Consider the following 20,843-nt stretch of genomic DNA (forward strand, 5'->3'; position numbering starts at 1 on the left):
TTATTTATTTTCTTATATAATGGAAAATCACAAGTGCGAAATTGTGTTTTTTCTACATTAGCAGAATATTGACAAAGTTTTGAGAACATTTGTAATGGAAACGCAGCAACAGAAATGATATTTTAAATGGAAACAGTGATTTGTATTACCAGGTCGGGTCCCAACATGATGTGAAAGAAAGTGCCAGGCAGGCTGTGAGTTTGCAAATTTTCACTCATTCACGCCTCTAGCACTTGGTTTTAAAAATGAGTCATGGATTTAGAGGCAAATAAGAGGTCACAGTTTCTACCCAGACACAGTTTGCGGTGACGCTTAGTAAGGAGGTCTTTTTCCAGTGGGAAGGTCAGGGGTTCAGTGCTCAACAGCTTAATTTGTCCTAGAGCAAGGCATTGTACCTACAATTACTTAGAAATGAGTTCAAAATGTTTAGTGGGAGGAAAAAAACCTAGACTGATTTAAGAAGACGCTAAAGGTTAATAAAAGCTGTGATTTGGCAAGTTTCTGTTTCTTTGAATTTAAAATGTCTTCTAATTTGTAGGAGCAGAGGGAAGTTTTTGTTGTTGTTGTTTTACCTGAATGAAATGCGCTCAGCTCTGGTGGGCGGTAAAAGTCACCGAGGTGCAGGAGTTTACTCCGAGTGGAGCTGTTGTCATTATGTGGCGACATGAGAGCAGGAGGTGAGTCTGAAGACACACGAGGTGAGAAAAGGAGGCAGTAAAGTATGAAATTAAGTTCCCCTGGAGCTGTGGGCAGCAATGCAGTGGAAATGTAGATTCGTCTTGTTTTAGCCTGTTAGAGTGTGAAGGGTCTGTGGATGTCTGGCTTGTTTTCCATTTCTCCTGGCTGTGACTGTGCGGTCGGTATTATTTTACTATACGAGTCTCTGTGGGAGTTTCTGTCAGCATACAAAGTGTCTCAGAGGCAGCTAAATCAGTGGTGATGTCGACACAGAGGGAACTAAAAGCAACCTCTCTTCTGAATCTATTTTTTCACTGACGTTTACCATTAAATTTAAAGTATCTATTTAAAGTTTTATTTCCTTTAATTGTTCTTTCTGAACTGTTTGAAACTGTTCAATAGTACAATTTAAACACTGACAAAATAAGAAGTCAAAGTAATATTTTAGTGACCCCTCTAGTGACATTAAAAGGATAAATTGTTAAAACTTTCAATCTATGAAGGTGGTTTACAATTCAGTTTTGTTATTAAAATGAAACATAAGTGCAGAAACCATAAAAAAAATACTAACCCAGGGAAAACATCTTCATTGTTTTTCAGATTTTTTTACTTTTACATTTGCAGGTTTGCTGCTGCTCCTCAGTCTGCAGCATCTCATCTGATCCACCTCGCTATAGGCTGCAGAGAATGATCTATCAGCCGCTGAGGATAGAAAATGATCAGAAAGCACAAAACAAAGTTCAAATCTTCAAACTTGAATTCCTCATCCAACATTCATTCCAGCAGTTTCAACTGCAAAGCAAAACTCATATCCAAAAGCATACAGAACGATTTAAAAGAATACTTCATGGAAAGTTTGGTGCAAGAAGAGTTCTGCCCAGATCCTGAGTAGTTATGCTGTTAAGTTCTCTGTACAGGAAAAAAAAAGTAGCTGGAAGCCTCATTCATCAGGAATGAGACAACTTTTAATATTTAATTGCATAAATTGACTTAATTTGGGAGATAAATATGTTTAATGAGATTTAAGGTACAAAATCTGGGAGATGATGATCTAGTCTAAAATATGTACTGAAATAATGCAGAGCGCTTTCTGAAAGCTAATCTAAACCTCTGTGGGTGGAAACATTTCATCAGGGAATAAAAGCAGCAGAATAAACATATCCCATCATACCTCAGTCTGGATTTTGAATGAGTTACCACAAACAGCTGTTGTTTCAATCTATCTTTAATTTACAAAAGCAGTGCTGATCACATTTTCCATTAATATGAACTCGTCTCATTACACAGAGAAAATAGTTTGGACTGAAATCCACAGTGTGTTCTGCATCAAAAATGAACCCACCATTCATTCCTCATCCCAGATCTGGATGACGTTTCTTCAGATCAGGGATCTGTACTTCCTGGAAGATCAGTTTGTTTGTGGATCCACCCAGTCCCAAACGTGGACGGACCCGTCTGAAGCCGCAGAGAGAAGTGTCCTCCGCTCGGGATGCCAGACATGGGTGGTGATGAAGATGGGGGCGGAGCCATCGCCGTGTTGCGAGGAAACCGAATGACCGGCGTGCTGGAAGAGCGGTGAGAGCGTCCTGTGGCTCCGCCCTCCATCCGGCGGTGTCGTAAATCTGAACAAGTCCACTGAGACCTGGAGAGGAGAGTGAGAACCTCAGATCAGACCCAATCTGGCTCTGCTTCAATCAAATATTCTGGAGGCTTAGTGTGATTTAAGGGAGGAGGGACATCAAACAGATTCAATTAAACCTTTTCATGATTGTTCGGCAAATGCATCGTGATATTTTCCCTCTAAATTTTATTTTTTGCCATGACAGTCTTCCAAAAAGTTAAATTTACTGCACATAAGATTCTTAAAATATAGTTGATATTTAAGGTGCAAATAAAATTTTCAAGCACCTTCTTGAAAAAACACCGTTATTAAAGACAAAATCATGAGTTGTCAAAATGCAAAAGAAGAATTCCTTATTGGTCATTCAAGTTAATATGAACTGAATACATAGAATACATCACAATGGTTTTTATATTTTTTGCTTGCAGCAGTTCACCTTTCAAAAGACATGAAACAGAAATTAAATTAAAGGGTCAAAAATCCGCTGAGTTGGAGTGATGAGTCAGAAAAGAAGGTAGTCCACACAAACATTAAGATGACTGGTAAGACTTGTGGAAAAGTTGGGATGACTGGAAAAAAATGATGAATGATTGCATTAATAATATGATTACAACTTCCTGGAGGACTGAGAAGTTAAAGGAAACAGATTCAAGGAGGCTCAAAAACCAGTAAAATGTCAGAGTGAGCTGAAAAACCAAAACTCATCCATCCTGATAATAGAAAAAATTGCTTGATGATGATGACAAATAATTGTTTAACTTTCTCTCTCCTATAGTAAATTTGACTTTTTATGTCACAGTGACATTAGACATGCTTCTAGATTAAACAGTCACCTGCAGCTGAAGGTTTTTTCAACCAATTTCAGTGAAAAAAATGATCCATTTCAGGTTATTGAACCTGCTTTTTACTGGAAGAGATGCATTAAATAACAGGTAAAGAAAAAATGGTTACTCGACATTAGATTAAAATTTAAATCCTACGTTTTTGTCGGAAAGTATTGCCCCCTCTTAGGAACTGGGAAACTTAAAAAACTATCTGATCAAAGAATACATAAAAAATAAAAATTTATGGCCAAAATTAGCATAAATTTACCGTATTTTTATTCAGAACTTTCTGATTCAGCTGGTAAATAATAGTTTTTACAGTGTGTATATTAACCAACCCGACACTGAGAAGCAGCCGTCCAACGCTGGAGCCCACGCCACCGTGACATCCTCTGGTTTCCTTGGTGACGTCTGGAAGTCCACTGAGCTCGCACATATTCCTGAGGTCTGAAACGACGGCCTGACCCGAGGAGGACAGCCTGATGAACCTACACTGCGGCGCTGCAGAGGCGTCTGTCCACCAGAGGGCGCATTCCCCCGGAGGAGCTGAGCCTTAGGAGGAGCGGACGTCCGAGTGTCTGCGAGGTAAACGGTGCCGCCACAGCAGCTGGCGAGAAACGCCGTCTCACTCACAAACTTTAAGGAGCTTAGAGGTTCTGTCGAGTCGACCTCTGTTGGAAGATCAGAACATCAAACCCTGAAACTGACTTTACTTTCAGCTGGAAGTGGAGGTTCAGTGGTCTACCGAGTCCATAGAGAGTCTGTCCTGTGCTGAGCTGGGTCAGCTGGACGCTGCTCTGTGCTCCATGAAGGACTTGAGGCGACGAGGAGAGTCGAGCTGCGATCCTGCTGCCAGTCTGAGAAACTCTCGTCCCCGAGAGACTTCCTGTCTTCCTGATCACATCTGGCGCAGGAAGTCAACAAACAGTACAGATTATTATTATTATATAGCTGGATATGAATTGGACCTGCCTCTCTTGGTTCTGATTATGTTATATTGACTGCTTTAAGGTGTTTTCACATCTTATAGTCCAGTAGTCTTGTTTGATTGGGAACTGAAAAGATGCTGTTCTCTTTCACACTGCACTATCCCACCAATCAAACCTTCCCAGCAGCTCCTTCACCTCCTCGCCTGTGGGGGCGCTGCACCAAGAACTACTGAAGGGAATGATCCTAAAACCTCTGAAGAAGACAGAGGTTTTTGTGTCATTTTACATTTTTGAAAGCAAAAATGTAAACAATGATGTAGTGGTGTCAGATTTTAGAGAAAAAGCTTTAATTCTGACTGCATGTTTTATGAATATTTTCCAATATAAAAGTCATTCTCTTTGTCATGCTTTCAGGGCTGTAAATGATGTAAGTAATATTTTACATTAAAATTCTGTGTATCCTATGATTGGAATAAGATCCATAATCCTGCTGGGGATTTATTCCCAAAGGTTTCATTTTCAACTTAAAAAGCAGCGCTCTCTTAACTGATAATCTGTAATACTGTGAGCAATTAAACTGCTTTATCTGTCGACATCCTGGTACTGAAACTTCTAATAGTGAAGTTAGATTGTTTTTAAGTCATGTTGTGTCAATGAGGCATTTTAGAAAAATAAAACTCACCAGTGTCGTCTGAGCCGAGGTCCCACAACTGCAGGTCGGAGCTCAGCCCGTCATTGGTCACCGCACACCTGAAAGAACGACAGTCTTCTAAATCATGTGATTATGATCTATAAAAAAACTAGATGGCAAAGAGATTACCTTAAAAATCAGTTAACCACATGATCAGTTAAAACAAGCTGGTTAAGTTCCATCTGCATGATTGTTTTTCTTGTGACTCTCTTTCTACCAAAAGTCTTCAATCTGGTGCTTTTGTCTCAAGTTGTTCCTTTTTTGAAGGACAATTTTGTTTAAAGAGGCTGCATTATTGTTGCAGATGAAGACATCGCTATTAAAATCCAAGTTTCACTCTTTGAACTGAATTGCTAAAATAAACCTTTGACTGATATTCTAATTTATAGAAATGTGTCTAAATCTATATAAAAAAAAGTAAGCTAAAAACACTTCAAATGTAAAAATAAAATAAAAGTGTATTTATCCCACCTTTGTAATATTTGTTATTTTATATTGTGCATTAAGCTGCTTAAATAAGAATTAATGGCTTGTCCTATTGTTTGACAGAAAGCCTTTGTACTCAGTTTAAATCTCTGTTTCTGTTTTAATTAGATTTCTATTTAATTACGACTTTCTTCCATAGAATTAATCAATTTATATTTCCTGAAAGAAAATCCCAGAAGCTTTGAAGCCGTCACACATCACAGAACTAAAACATCAGCAGGAATAAGAGAGAAGTTTCAGCTCAGCATCTTTATGACGATGAAAGAGTCAGAACCGACCTGGTTCCTGGAATGTGTGTGAGGCAGCAAACCGGGGCTTCTGAGAAACCACCATGCACAACTTTGAAATCCCTCTCTGCACAGAGACCCTGAACACATCAGACCAAGAGGACGTTTACCGATATCTGAAAAACTGCCTATAAAAATTAAACAAAGACAATTCATGCATTCTTTTTTTTTACCTTTTTTTCATCGGCTAAAAGTTTCAGCGGCAAGCAGAGCTCCAAGATTTCATTTTTACCCGAGCTGTATCCAGCAACACAAACGGCTAAAAACACAAAAGAGAATCTAATATGTGATTTACAGAAGTATTCACACCATTAAAAAGTATAAATATATATATACCTATATATATATTTTTTTTTCATTTTTTTTTTTTACTTTAGTTATAAACTTGATGTTTTTTGGGGGATTTTTTTATAAACCAACAAAATATGTGAAGTGATATGTATATGTAACTTTGCTTGGACATTGTTTACAAATACAAATCTGAAAAATGACATGCATATCCTTTTCATTTCACCTCATAGTATTTGTATGTCATGTTTCACCAACAGGATTTCATAAAAAGCTAACTTCTTCCACGATGTGCCTCTTTTTATGTTCAGTAGTGAATATTTTTGCCACATTATTTAAATCCACTCACTCTTTCCAGACGTCCACTCGATGATCTGAGTGGGATGTTCAAGCTGGTACACATGAAGATCCTTATACCTGCAGGAACCAGAACAGACTAGAACAAAACAGGAAACCCAGCAGGACATTTCGTCACATGACAAGAATGTTTTGGTCTGCTGTTTTCAATGCACAACTTTGTAAATATAATTTGAAGTGATTCTACTCCAGAGCAGCTTTTTTTCATCTGGGTGTGCTATTTTAATAGAGATTGGTATTTATCACATCAATTTTTATTGATTGTGACACATTTTCAAGCATCATTATTTATTGTTGTTTCCACAAATTTCAACTATGTAAAAATTAAAAAAACTATTACGGAAAATTTGATTGACTCCACCATTTTATTCCAGAAGACCACCAATAAATATCAGTAAATGTAAAATATGATTAAATGTAGTCACTATGTGCATTATATAAATCACACTTTAAGTGGTGTTCTGAAGACAATTTCAAATGGAAATGTTTTTCCAAGAACAATATTTGTGTTTGTGGGCTATGAATGTGGTGCATTCACCGTTTCATTTTATATTGTTTTCCGGTGCATTAAGACACAAATAAAAGCTTACTAATGTACAATGTGGTTGTATAAGAAAACAACTATCTGGTTATAACTGTGCGAGGTGAAGCAGCTAAAGTTAAAATTGCAGACTCGTCGATGCGCGTTGTTTTAAGATAAGCAAGCCGAATTTTAAATATGTGTCTAATTGATACCTGGAGCAAGTTGGTAACATTTTTAAACCACCTGAAGTTGCAGGTGCGTAAATCTTAAATGTTTTAAGGGGATTTAGAAGAAGACATTCCATTCCTGACAGCTAACACAGACAAACCGACCGTTTGATAAAGAATAAAAGTTTTCTCACGATTTTAAAGACTCAATGAACCAGTCATCTAAAATATCATCAATCTCCACAGCTTCCGTCTCTCCCATCTTCTCTCTTTAAAGGCGCTTCATTGCTGCTTCTCCACCAGTTTCCGCTCAGTTTCCGTAACTTTTTATTCATTCAGTGGCCGCAGCGCATTACCGCCACCTGCTGGTGTGGAGTTGTCACCGATTCAGAGCGTGTTTGGAACCACAAAAGGTTTAAAAAACAAACAAATAAATAAAAAATCATCAAATGTTCACATACAGGGAAGGAATACATTTGCTTCAATGAGACATTAAATTAAAAAAAAAAGTTATCCCAGCAAATTTACAACCATAAGACTCTTATTTAATATAAAACATTTCATTCTTTAGGAAATTCGATGTATATATTAAATTATATCACCTGAGGGCAAAAAATACTTTAGGTGGCATTATTTTTTATTACCTTTAAATAAACACAAATAACTTATTTCTTGAGCACTCCTGGGGAAAGTTATTAGTGGATAACTTTCACTAATAATAGGTTTAATTTATTACAAGGAATGAATCTTGGTTCAAAAACAAAACATTTCTCCATCCAATGGAAATTATGGATCATAAACAATACATTTATTTCGAAACAAATATAAACTGTACTGTATGAGCTAATACTTGGTTAGCAATTTTTGAATCAAGTCCCAATAGGTACAACTAATTGTAATACCTGTATGAGTCTGTAATTACTATGCTGGATGAATTTGTTGCTGACTTGGTTTAATACCTCCACACATGTCTCTTAAGTTTCATTTGGAGCCTGGCTTGTTTGTCTCACTGATCCAAATTGCAGCACTGCCTACTGCTGTAAGTATAAAGGATTGTTCCTGAGACAAAGCAAGAACAGCTATAAAGCTGTTTCATCAGTTCATGTGTCTTCATGAAAATTCTGGAATTTTTTTCTTTTTCTAAAAAAGAAACAAGACCTTCTGATTTTAAAATTTCTAATATGGTCAAAAATAAGAGAAAATTCTAATTCATATTCAAAAATACTTTATTAATCCAAAGGGAAATTACAGAACAAACATGAGGACAAGGGGCTTCTACTTGGTGTACAAAGCACAATTAGCTGATACTTAATTTCTGTTTAGTAAGTTTAATGAGAAAAGAGCAATCACAGATTCTATAAATGCCATTAAAGACCATTAATTAGTCAGTGTGATTCAGATAAGCTCAGGAAGAAACTATAGAATTGAAAAAGCTCCAGCAGCTGCAAACATGGAGAGATAAGCTTCAGTTTTTTACAATAAAGCAGGAAAAAAGTCAAGATAAAGCACATTATTCAGCGTCTATATTTGATTTGAGGCTGGTATATATTAACTTATAGCTGTTTTGCTTGGAATAGTAAAAAATGAGTTCAGCTTTGGCTGAGTTTCTGTCATTTGTATTAATTCTTATGGGCTTTTTAAGGAATGTAAATACAGGGATTAAAAACTTTTGAATTGTTAATGTGAATTTGTAGTGCAACTGTGCTTTTAATAAAATCAAGAAACTAAGGATTCAAGCATTTACTTACCTTAGGTAACAGGATTATTAGATAAGGTTTCAGCTATCCTCCTTTTAGTGCAGAAATTTCAGATTTGATTACATAATAATCCACCTTTGACAGGAAGAAAAGCTTTTATGATGCTTTGGCAACAATGCTACCCGTGATTTCACTGCAGTGCTTGTTTTCTCCTGGACAGACTGGTGACTGCATGCTGCCCACGCCATGCAGCGCTCCATCACTGCAGCTGTTGTTTTCCTTCCTCTCCCCCTTCTCTTCAACAGCCTCATCACTCTGTTCTTCCTGCTGTCTGACAGGCGAGAGTCTGAGTCACTTTCGGTAAGTCGGAAACAAAGAATCCAACTTGGGTCTGGATTACGATAAAAATCCTCCATGAATGCATGCAGGTGCATCAACAAATATTTGTAAATATTTTAATGATTATGGCTTAGAGATAAAAATAACCTAAAAAAATCAGAATATAAAATAAGATAATTAAAAATGACATTGTTTAATGTTTTGGTTATGGCTCCTTTCAAATAATTTCTGTATCAATGCGGCATAGCATGGAGGAGATCAGCCTGTGCTGCTGAAGTTCAGGACGCCCAGGAGTTTGTTTTTCCTCCTCTTCCTTCTGACAACACACCAGTCTTTGTGGGGTCAAAGGTCAGGACCGTTCACCAGCCAATCAACCACATTTGATGTTTTGAGTTAATGATATGATAAAGATGTGACACCATCTTTTTCTCACAATATTTTAATTTACTGAGATGCTGAATTCTGAGTTTTCTTAACCTGAAAGCATTAATCATCAAATTTACATGAAATAAGTGCTGAAATATTTAACGTCTCTCTAGTAAGTGAGTCTCACGTTCCAAAGTTTAGACTACTTTATCAGGCAGCCTTGTGAGATGGGCTGGTCGCTGAAAAAGTATTTGCTTTTTATTTGAACGAACATGGACTGTGATACTTTAGTAATAATTTATTTGGCTACCTGTGTCTCTTGGAAGCAGCATCCTGCTAGATATGAAGCAAAACAGAAATAAGCATGCTCAATAAATGCAAAATATGACCTTTCTGACTGGATAAGAGTGAATTTAAATTAAATCAGACTAGTCATCACATCAGAGACCCGTTCAAATCTGTGTTGAAACATTTCAGTATATTCACAGAAGATGTAACACACGAGTTGACATAAAAAACTAGTCTTAACTTCTACTTTCTTTTTGAGAAAACTAATTTAACACAACATCTTGCGTCATATGAGCTGCTGGGTTTTTAACATCACTGAGATCTGACAGACTTTCTTCCACTGCTGTAGTCACAGCAGGAAAGCTTTTACCCTCCTGAGTTAGAAGAATTGTTCAACTGTCCATGAGATGAGCCAGTTAGCAACAACAAACTTCCCCTGTAACCCAAAAAGAAACAGAATCTTTAATCAGAGTCATTGTTTTCATCATTTTATTGTTTTAGATTTATTTATGAAGATTTAGATTCTTCTCTCAAAGCTATTCTACTGTTAGTTGTTATGGTTTCAGGCAAGACGCTGAAACAATGTTTACTCGTTGATGCCTGGGCATCTCTGGGAGATTTACTCAGAAATAACACCCCCAAAATGAATCCCATATATCTCAGGAACTGCAAGGTCTATTTGAATGGTTCTGGTATCAAAATAAAAGTAACACCCTATACAATACTTTGGAGAGCTAAAATCAACACGGAGTGCCACCGTCAAAAGTGGAAAAAATATATATTTAGTGATGTGGATTTCTCTTGAGAGAACATTTAGCAATCCACAGTACACTTTAAGACTAAGAAATTGACTAAATGTTTGACGGATAAAAAAACAAACAAAAAAAAAAACACTTTATTTACTTCCAAATAGAAATATTGGTTTAATAAAAATCAACAAATGGACTTTGTGCTTCTTCTTGGTTTGAACAACCATCATATTTTTACAAATAGCAATTTGTGTTCTGATTCTAAAGTTCAGGCAGCTTCTCTCAGCATCATATTGCCTGTTAATGAAACGTGATGAATTGGCCTGTGCAAGTGTGCAACCTCGGCCAGACTGATGAATACTAATGCTGGGAAATAGGTCATCTAATGAATGATGCACATCAACAAGCTGATGGAATGAGCACTCACTCGCAACAGGTGGGAGGCAAAGGATGTGGCTTTTCTGTCTGTTTGTCCTCCTTGTTGACACTTAGGAACGATAATTAACCAGCTGGAAGGCACAAAGTTTGTCTGAACACACTTAGCAATAAAAATAGATTTTGCGCTCCTTTTATTGACAAATGTTTGGATGTGATGGAGTACTGATGTGCATAAGGTCAGCTCTAAATTATGTATGATCTGTTTACGAAAGTAACCAACACATACGTCTGTCCTGACATTTCCTCTGCAGAGTCACGGAAACATAAACTAAATGTTCCAGTCCTGATGTTCAGCATAGCTCTTTTAATTCTAAGGTTTTTTTCAGTCTAATGGAAGCTGAGCTTAGCAACATTTGTTATTTTTTAATCCATAAGATTAAAGTTTTTCAGTTTTGGGTGGTGTAAAAATATTTTCTCAGCTTGTCTAAATTCTTTGGTTCTCATTTGAGCTTATCTCAAGCTGGATTAAGTTTGTTTTACATCCTGAGAGTCTAGAATTCTGTCCACAGACTTCTTTGCAACTCAAAAGCTCCATTACTCTAACTATAGACAACATTTATTGTCAAAATGTAATCACACTGAGGTGTGATTTGACTTTAAATTATGGAATTTCATCAGACCGTTCTCAGTTTTAACAGCAGGCCTTCGAGTCTGTCATGTGATGATATAAAAAGCATAAACTTTTATGAAATGATTATAATCATTTACAGGATGATTAACTCTTTCTTTGGGTGCTGTACTCTTTCTAAATTATGATTAAATATTGATCCCTTAAAAACATCAGATCACTGATGAAATACACTAACAAATCAGTCATGATGTTTTATGTGAAATGAATGTCTTCATATTTAATTATCAAGCATTACTACAATTAATGAAGGATTGCTGAAGGGATGGAAACTTGAGAAGGTGCTTATAAGCAGAAATAAACAGAAAACACTATTAATTTTTTTGAAAAAATGTTTTACTTTGATTTAAAAATTCATCTGCATATTGACTTATTTGAAGATTGTTTGGTCTCAACCTCCTTTTTATTGTTTCCATGGTTGCACATTTAATATTCTGGCTCCCTCTCACTACAGAGATAACACTGTTTTAAATTATGGGACAGAAACTGCACTGAGCATGCTCAGTGAAGTAATAAGTAAGTGACAGAATAATGAAGGATTTAACAGTTCAGAAGATAAAGAGGCTGACAAAAAACAGAAAGAAAATATAAAATATTGGTCACAATCAGTTTTGTTTGAGATGAAGTAAACTCACAATGGATTCCACTGATAAAACAGGAGGAAATAAGAAGATAAAATGTATATTCTGGGATGTAAAAAAAAAAGAGAACACAAAATAAATGCAAACTGAATTACAATAAAGATTTATCTCATATTTTTTGGTTTGCTCTCACAGTAAACATAAAGATGAGCTCAAATATTGAAAAATATTCCACATCTCAACAGATTTTCTACATCAATTACTTTGGATATTTCTTTTTCTTTATAAGTCTTTTCTATTACATTAGCCTTAAATATTTAAAAATATTACGATAGAGCAATATTATTATATAACATTTCTGTGAGCTGTTTGACAAATATGAATCTTAAAACTACAACCATTTTAATTTGTTTCTAAAATGCTCCAAAGGAGCTTCTCAGATTTTACAAACCCTGATCAGATTGGATATTGATATCGGGTCAGATTTTCATATTGGTTCACCCTGTTAGCTTTAAGGAACTGTTAGTGAACAATAAATAAAAGATTTCAAAATTTCTACAGAGAACAATATTGGGACCATGAGGGAGTCCAACAAAAAGTTAATTGTTTTAAAACATATTTTTAGATCTCCTCAGGTGGCGGTCTGATTGTTTCAGTTCACTGAGTTTAACAAACTGTCTCCAAGTTTCATTTATGCTGCCGGTTTTATCAGTTTGGATTTACTCCAACATCCAAAACACATTTCTTTATCTGTTTTCATGTCCAACTCAACAAATAAGTTCCATCATCAGGTTTTATAGATATGTCTGAGAACCGTTTGTGGTTCATGCTGTGTGAGCGACATGTTTCCCAGCTGTGAGCATCAGTCCAGATGTTTGCCACAGACCCATCTGAGCTGAGGCTGGTCTCTGAGGTCCGTCGTCTCTGAGCTGGAGAGCCAGTTGCACTGGCAGGCGTAAGCCCGCAAACCCTTCCTCTTCTTCAGTTTGGCTTGGAGCTTCTGGCGGTCCGGCACGTTGTTCCTGCAGCAGCCACAGAGAAAATGGCAGCAGTTTAATCACTCAGCATGCAGGCTGCTCCTTTTAGCAAACAGGACAATTTTCTCATCTAACACACAATAATAGAGTTATGCAGCAATGTTTTTTTTATTTTATTTTTTTAACTCAACTATTCAACATAGCCACCAAGAAAATTAACCTCCTGGCTATGAGCAGAACTTTTAATAACATAACAAAAAAATATAGTTAGTCCACTTTAAAACTACATAAATAGCTTTTGACTTCCCTTATCAACCTTTAGCAAATTCATTGGAAGTTAAACGGATGCAGTAATGTTGCTGAATGTTTTTCAGCATTTATGAATGGTTATGAAATGTTGGAAACTTTAAAAATCAACGTGAGGGTCATAAAACTTATGGCCTGCAAAGTTTATGGAATTTACACATGAAAAAAACTGCAGGATGAGAATTTTTATCATCTGCATTTCAATACAACACTGCAAAAGCACAATAAATATGTAATAAATATAGATGTGTAAATATTTTAGCACATTTGAAAGAACTAACTTTTCAGCAAGATACACAGGCTTGTTTTAAGTACTGAATTTCTCAAAATTAAGAACTTAAAGAATGACATATTTTTTTATTATTTGATGAAAAACTATGACTGTACAACCACAGGCAGATTATTTCACTTACAGTATGATTTGGGGGGAAATGTCATTACATAAAATAATCTTATTAATCTTTTAATAAGATTATTAATTATTAATAATAATATATTTAAAATCAATATAAAAATATTTAATAATAAGCTCCCATATCTTTCTGAAAAATTACTTATAAGTTTGTATTATTTCAAGTGTACTGAGATATTTGCACTAGAAACTAGATTAAAAAAACGGTTGGAAAGATTTTGTATTTTTACAGTGAATGGGCATTTATGATTAAAATCAGTCCAGATGATTTGTTTAATAATAGATTAAAACACAAAAAAAAAAACTTTTATGATGTCTGAGCTTCTTCTTTTGGCTTTATCACACTTCAACTCTGTGTTTTAGTCTCAAAAAGTATCTGCTTAAAACAGTAAAAGATGATGAAGTGCATTAAAACCTTAACTGATGAAACCAGACCTGTGTGTGAAAATTATTTTCACCACCACATGCCAGGATTGTTAATGAAAGGCAGATAAGGTCCATTAATTCCTGCTGTTAAGGGCTCTTTTCTGGACCCACCACCAGCAACACCAATAAGACGCTTGATGTTTTTGCTGAAGCACCTCAATGCTATCTGCACAGTTTCATAAGCTGCACTGTTGCCACATTACTGGCTGATTGAATAATTGCTTAGCAAAGTGTTCACTGACAACAAGCCTTAGCTTGTTTTAACCAAAACATTTCAATTAACAGTTTGGTGACTAAATTGGTTTTATCCAATATAAACTCCTTTGGATTTAAAGGTCAGTAGTATAATAACATTAGAAGATATAAAGAACAGAGTGAAGTTAAACCTCAGTCCAGCTGTTTTCATCACGAGTTCACAGCTGTAAGTCTGCTCTTTAGAAACTTTTCCATCAACATGAGATGAAAGAAAGCAGCTGTTCCAGTTAGAGATCTCCCATAGAGCCCCTGAGTCGGATTTAAAAAGCTCACATCTGCATCTGATCAGCGTCTTTAAAACGAAATGGGAATCAATGTAGAGAAAACTTATGTTGGTGTAATAAACAATTGAGATATTTTTTAATTAAAAAGATGTTTCATTGCTAAATCCCATCAGATTTTATTTCTTCCCGTCTCTGTTTTTCAACAAGTTGAGGATAATTTGCCTGAACAAAAATAGATAAAATACATGTTTACAACTTAATTTTATCCAATTAAATCCCAATAGATATTATCTCTGTTTTCTTTTTGTTACTGAAAAATTAAAACCACTTCATCTCAGTTAATAAAAATATTCACCTGTTCACAGAAGACAGTGAACATTAAGCAGTGAAGCTTTTCAGATGCTGTTTTGATTGTTTTAATTTCTCTGAAAGAAAGAAAAAACATTTCACACCACATCACTACCTATTCTTGTAGTCAAAAAGGGCTTTTAAAACAGCTTTCTTTATTTGACTAAAAGCTTCCTTTGAATTAAAGTTACTGATAATTGTGACAGTAATTAGCAAGTCACACAAGTGTACATGTATTATCACAGGTCCCTCCACCTATTTAAACAGCCAAGTTTTCAAGAGAGCATAGTTAAGGAGTTTTTATAATATATGAATGCATGTATATATTTTTTTGCAATCTGCAAATTACACCTTTTTTTACAGTCTCTATTTCATCTATATTATTATTGACAACTCATGATAATTTCTCCACCAGGAGACAAATAAAGGACATTTCTATTCAAGTACAAAAACTCACAACATCAGTCATAAAGAAACCTGTGAGATGTTAACAGAGGAAGAGCGTGTGTTGATATAAAGCTGGAGAGGTAAACAGCTTCTTCAGGTTCTGTCTGGTTATTTGTTGCGCTGTTTATCGTCGAACGGCTGGGGCTGCGACTGCAGCTTTCTGTCTGGATGATTCCGCTGACATTACAACTAGAAGGCCAAACTCATCCTCCTGAGTGCTCCTGAGTGTCTCAAAGTGTTTTGAACTTAAAGAAGCACAAAAAAGAAAATCCCACAGAGCTGTACAGAAAAAACGGTTAGTGATAAAATGTCAAGGTGTCAAATGATGTGTGTGACTTGGGCAGATGTGAGCGCAGAGGAGTTGGCTTTTCTTACTGAGCTACAACAGGCCGACAACAAAAGGTAACTATAACAACTTTATCCCAATTTTACCAATTTTTTTTCTTTTTGTAGTTTTCCTCCTTCAAAGTAAAGAGAATGTTCCCATTTGAATAAAACCTACTTTGTTCAGATGTTTAAAATTATCTAAAATTCTGGTTCAAAGAGCAACACTGACTGACAATAACTTGATTGTAATTCAGACCATCACAAGATGCAATCAAATCACCATTTTAAAATGAGTTTTATTCCATAAAAGGAACAAAAACACTTCCTTATGGGTCTGCTGAGGGAGCTGCAGTGCTAAAGCACAGGAGGTGGCAGTTCATTTCAGCCGTTTTAGCTGTCAGATACTTTCAAGGACCATTTCTGTGTCTAACTCCCAAAAAACAGCCGTCCACTTCAACTCCTTTCATCTTTTACAAAACAACATGTCCGTAAGAATAACATGAAAGAAACATATTTGTATTTTAACATACATTATCTGTCATACATATTCACCCATTCATTAGACGGATCTATGTCTGAACGGACGGACGGACAGAAGGATGAATTGAAGGATGGATGGATGAATGGATCCATCATTCGATCGATCGATTGATCGATGGACAGATCCACAAATGGATGGCAAAATGAGTTAATTTTTTTTGTATCTTTTGGGATTAATAAAGTATTTTTAACTGAATTTAATTTTACGTACTGTATGTATAAAAAAAACTGATATTTTGTTTAAGTTAATGTTGAATTACGACCATTAGTTTCGTAAAATAAAAATGAAATAATCAGGCAGCTTCAACATTGTCGAACAGTAAATAATGTGTTGTAAAACATAGTTCATGAATTCTCTAATGCCTCTAAAATAGCAGAAGACTGCAACACAATATGATTACTGTTATAAACAGCAGAAGTTCAATGGTAGAGACAACTGGAGCTTCCTCCTGTCTAGTATCAACTTATTTTACCCTTTGTGCTCAGAGCAGAAATCAACATCAAGACGAGTCGGGATTCGATGATTCATTCATGTTATTTTTGACCAGATGAGGGGAGTCAGCCAAACATAGCAGGACTGGAAATGAGACAGCAGCCAAACGTGCAGACAGGTGTAATAGATCCATCATGTCTCTTTGTGTCAGGACCGCTTCTCCCTGTTAGTTTCTGAGTCTTTGTGTCCGGGCTGCATTCACTCTTCAAAAAGCACTAACAAGCATCACATTTCCATCACTTGTTGCTGCCACTAGATGAAAAAGACATATATTTCTCAGATTTCTTCTGAAAACAGAAGAAATTAAACCTTCAACCTCAAACATTATTAGATTCACCTGAAGCTTCAATATTTCTAACCTGATCAGAGGTTAAATTAAAAACTCCACCAAATCTGTGGGCAAAATATCCAGATATGTTTTGGCAAGCAGGGAGCAAACATCTCACTTAGAGAAGGAGATGCTCTCAGAATTTAATCAACCTCTGGAAGCACCTAGACACACCTCCATCATCTGACCATGGTGGCCTGTCAAACACAGTTACTGTAACAAATGACACAGTGTCACATTAAATCAGTTCTTATCCCTCTGGGTGACGCACATCTACAAACAATGTGACCATCACCTTGGGGTCAACTGCACCAGAAGATGGGGGTGATGCTGGCCTCAATGTGCGGTCACGTTTTAATCTGCTCCTGATTTTATCCTGCAAACGTAATTCATTCACAAATAGCTAATCAATTATATCACCTAATTGAGTGATGAAACTGTGGCTGGACATTGAATAGCAATGATTTTATAAGGAAGATCAAACTGCACTCACTGAATCAGGAATTAGACATTATAAAGAAGTAAGAAAAAGACATTTTGTAGTTCGTTGACATCACACTAGCTGCATTTTCAATGACCATATAACTGCACAATTTGCCACCCTTTGTAACACTAAAGCTAATTTCAAACTACCCTCCAACCCTCATTCAAAAATGTAATTAAATAATAAAATATAATAATTAAATAATACTAGTGATTCATAAATCACTGGTAAGAGAACCTAAGAAATGACTTCATTAGTTACCAGGTTAGATTGGACCGTTGAGGTTTTAAAAGAAATCCAGCTGTAAGATGCTTTGAAATAAGTCTGCTTGTTTATATTCTGGTCACATTGATGTCCAGATTACAGAACTGGTCCCATCAGGAGGAAAGAGCAGCAGCTCTCATGGCCTGATGTGGATGTGGGCAGCTTAATGTCGCTCTTACATTTTTTTATTTATTTTTATAAAGATGCTCACCTCTTAAAAACCAGATTTTAAACCTCTTATCTTCTATGCTTCGCGTTAAAGGATGTTAAAGAAAGGAAACAATATCCGCACGGGTAAATACTGCCACCTTTTGGTCAAAAGCTAAAATTTCACCCAAAACAACAGTTTTCTTTTCACATAGGAACTTTCTGAAAACAAGTTTTTAACTGGGGTTTTATAATCTAAAATTAATATTAAATTTACTACAGAGGATTATTTTAGGAATTGAGGGATTAGAAATCTGAGATAATTCACCAATAATAACAAAATATACAATTCAAGATGATACCCATTAAGAGTATGCCCATTAAATATGTAAATAAAGCATTTGAATAAGCCTTCAGACTCACCTGAGGAACAGATAGTCACATGATGCGTCCCATTCAGAATCGTCAAACATCAACACCCGGAAGTCACAGGAGATGCACCTCAGCTGGTCACATGTCCTATACATGCATACACATCTCCACTAGTCATTGATTTTTTAACAAACTTCTATTAAACACATTTCATTTATCAGTGAATTATAGTTGAAAAGTGCAAATTCTGCATGATCAGAATGAACTGGAATAAGATTCAAGGACGCTGAGGTTCTGTGTCCTGATAAATTCAAAGAAGATGAGACTCAACAGATGCTGTTGGAATAAATTTGTGTTTTCACACCTTTTGGAAGTGGCTGTTCCAACACCGTTTGTTACCGAGCTCCCACCGATGAAAACAGGACAGCACCTGGAAGTGAAACGGAGAGAGCAGAATTTCTCAAAGTGACACAAATACACCGCAGGTAAAATCAAAGTCGCCACGGCAACAAGAATAAAAGTTTTTATTGGTAGAAAATGAGAGATAAGATTAAAATCAACAGCTCAGAAATGTCCAGTGCTCATGTTCAGTCAGGTGCAACAATAAATGTTTTTTGTCCATCAAAGTTAACTTAATTTTGTTCATAAAAACAGAAATACAGAAAATAATTTTCAAAGTAACATCTGTCTTTTTTTTTCTCTTTTGTAACAGTTTTGTTTTTTCTTTAACTCAAGCTAAAATACTCACTTTCTTCCAGCAGACTGTGATGAGAGTTTCTTCTCTGCTTGTTCTCTTTTAGAAAACTGTTCACCCTGAAAAAGAACAGTAAGAAAGAGATTATAGTTTAAATAATTTGCTTATGACTGTTTAATTTACCTGGTGTCTAAATAGTTTTCAAATCAAACTTTCACAGAAAGTCACACTTTGATAAAATCTGCATGGAGAGCCAAAGAAGAAACATGCCATGTGGAAACACTTTGTGCAATTAAGAATTTTAAGAAATCACTGATAGTTCTTGTAATAGTTTTACATGCTCAATGCAAAGAAAAACAGTATGTTGCAAAATATATATATATTTTTCCTAATAAACCATTAAAAAAGCACAAACAAAATAAACTTAGGTGTGGCATTTATGGAGACACTGTTTTTTATTTTTTATAATTTAAAATTATTCTCTAAGCACCTCTGCCACAAATATTTTACAGACATGAGCCCACCTTTGACTGAGGAGAACTGTCAAAATCATCTTCCAGTAATTCCTCCAGAAGAGCGTCAATATCCTCAGAAACGCTGCTTTTATGTCGCTCACATTTTGCAGCACTAAGTCACAAAAACAAAATGTTACTGTACGCACTACTGAATACCATCTGCATGATTTATGAATAGTGGTTTTCTATATGTGTACTATATAGTATAATAAAAAGTTAAATATTTTTTGTCCCTCATTTCAGAAAGTGAGGATTCATCACAAATAGAGTAAAATATTTCAAGCCATTTCTTTATTTATTGTAGTTTTGTGGTTTACTGTTAAAGATTTCAAATCTCAACTGGCCCAATTTTCCAATTTCAATTGTTCCTTAAATTCATAACAACCTGTTCACCTTAAAAACCGCAGAAACATAATTTATCTGGACTAAAGTCAAGCTGACACACAAGTTGTTCAATTATTGAGAGTTTAAGTGATGTTTATTTGCTACCAGTGAACGTGTGCTAGCAACAGTAGCTTTGTTTACCTCCATTCTTCCTGTTTATTTTCGTCTTTGTTACGTTTTACACCGGAAGACGCTGCAGAAGTTTTACTACAGAACTTTTTTTCCACTTCATCCAGCAGCTCATCCAGGTCATCGTCATCCATGATGAGGTATTCGTCTTTGCCCTGCTAGCTTCGGGGCCGGATCAGCGCTCACAGGCCAGCTTCCATTACCGATCTCAGCGTTCGCCGTTGCTAGGTAACAAAGCGGAACTCGACCAAAGTCTAGAATAAATGTTCTTCAAAATAAAAGCCGAAATCGAATTACACTGAATATTATAGCTTTTGAGATAGTCCCATTGATAAAACAACACATTGTTGCTATGATTAAACATCATAACTGTCCTTAGGTAAAATTAAGAGAAGACATGCGTCCATGTAATGAAGGTCTTCATTATGTGTAGGAAGACAGTTAAATGTTTTAATTGTTTACTTAGATTGGCTTACCTCAGTTCTTTCCTTATTAGGGCTCTGGGAGAGACCAAATATAGAGGAGCAAAGCACTGTGACTTTTAGAATTCAATAATTGGATTGATATTTATAAGAGTATTTTTAGAAATGAAATGATTGCTATGAAATGAAGTGTTTAATATTATGTGAAGATGTATTGTCTTGTTTGTGTATATGTATTTTGTTTTATCCTGCTTTTTGGGGGCTGTGAATTGGTGCAGCCAGGGACTACAAAAGCCGACAGGTTGCCCACATGTGGGTGTGGCTGCTGCGGGAATGCATTTTCCCCCTTTCTAAGCAGGATTGTTTGTTTAAATGTTGGTGATTAAACACCTGGTTGGTCTGCACTACATCT

At 35.8% G+C, this 20,843-nt stretch overlaps 2 protein-coding genes across 2 annotated transcripts; both read right to left on the bottom strand.

Annotated features, from left to right (window-relative positions):
* Nucleotides 1-1,887: 1,887 nt before the first annotated feature.
* On the bottom strand, nt 1,888-7,169 carry LOC129370969 (WD repeat-containing protein 73-like). Its single transcript, XM_055047281.1, is given in 11 exon segments — nt 1,888-2,257; nt 2,259-2,320; nt 3,462-3,559; nt 3,561-3,669; nt 3,672-3,794; nt 3,869-4,027; nt 4,735-4,802; nt 5,508-5,596; nt 5,690-5,775; nt 6,154-6,221; nt 7,046-7,169. Coding segments are annotated over 11 exon segments (1,101 nt in total). The 5' UTR covers nt 7,114-7,169; the 3' UTR covers nt 1,888-2,086.
* Nucleotides 7,170-11,629: 4,460 nt separating this feature from the next.
* On the bottom strand, nt 11,630-20,223 carry cfap418 (cilia and flagella associated protein 418). Its single transcript, XM_055047214.1, has 6 exons — nt 20,022-20,223; nt 19,506-19,608; nt 19,036-19,100; nt 18,652-18,717; nt 18,339-18,434; nt 11,630-12,959 (listed from the first exon to the last, which is right to left on the bottom strand). Exons 1-6 carry the CDS (start codon nt 20,141-20,143, stop codon nt 12,800-12,802), a joined length of 612 nt encoding a protein of 203 aa, XP_054903189.1. The 5' UTR covers nt 20,144-20,223; the 3' UTR covers nt 11,630-12,799.
* Nucleotides 20,224-20,843: the final 620 nt, after the last annotated feature.

This window comes from Poeciliopsis prolifica, unplaced genomic scaffold (genome assembly GCF_027474105.1).
Source record: "Poeciliopsis prolifica strain line A6 unplaced genomic scaffold, Auburn_PproV2 SCAFFOLD025, whole genome shotgun sequence".
Taxonomy (NCBI): domain Eukaryota; kingdom Metazoa; phylum Chordata; class Actinopteri; order Cyprinodontiformes; family Poeciliidae; genus Poeciliopsis; species Poeciliopsis prolifica.

Coding starts and splice junctions, on each gene's coding strand:
- cfap418 (XM_055047214.1), bottom strand. CDS start 20,143: ATGGATGACGATGACCTGGATGAGCTGCTGGATGAAGTGGAAAAAAAG. Junction 19,101..19,505: donor ACAGTTCTCCTCAGTCAAAG/GTGGGCTCATGT, acceptor GTTCTTTTTCAG/GGTGAACAGTTTTCTAAAAG. Junction 18,718..19,035: donor TCACAGTCTGCTGGAAGAAA/GTGAGTATTTTA, acceptor TTTCACTTCCAG/GTGCTGTCCTGTTTTCATCG.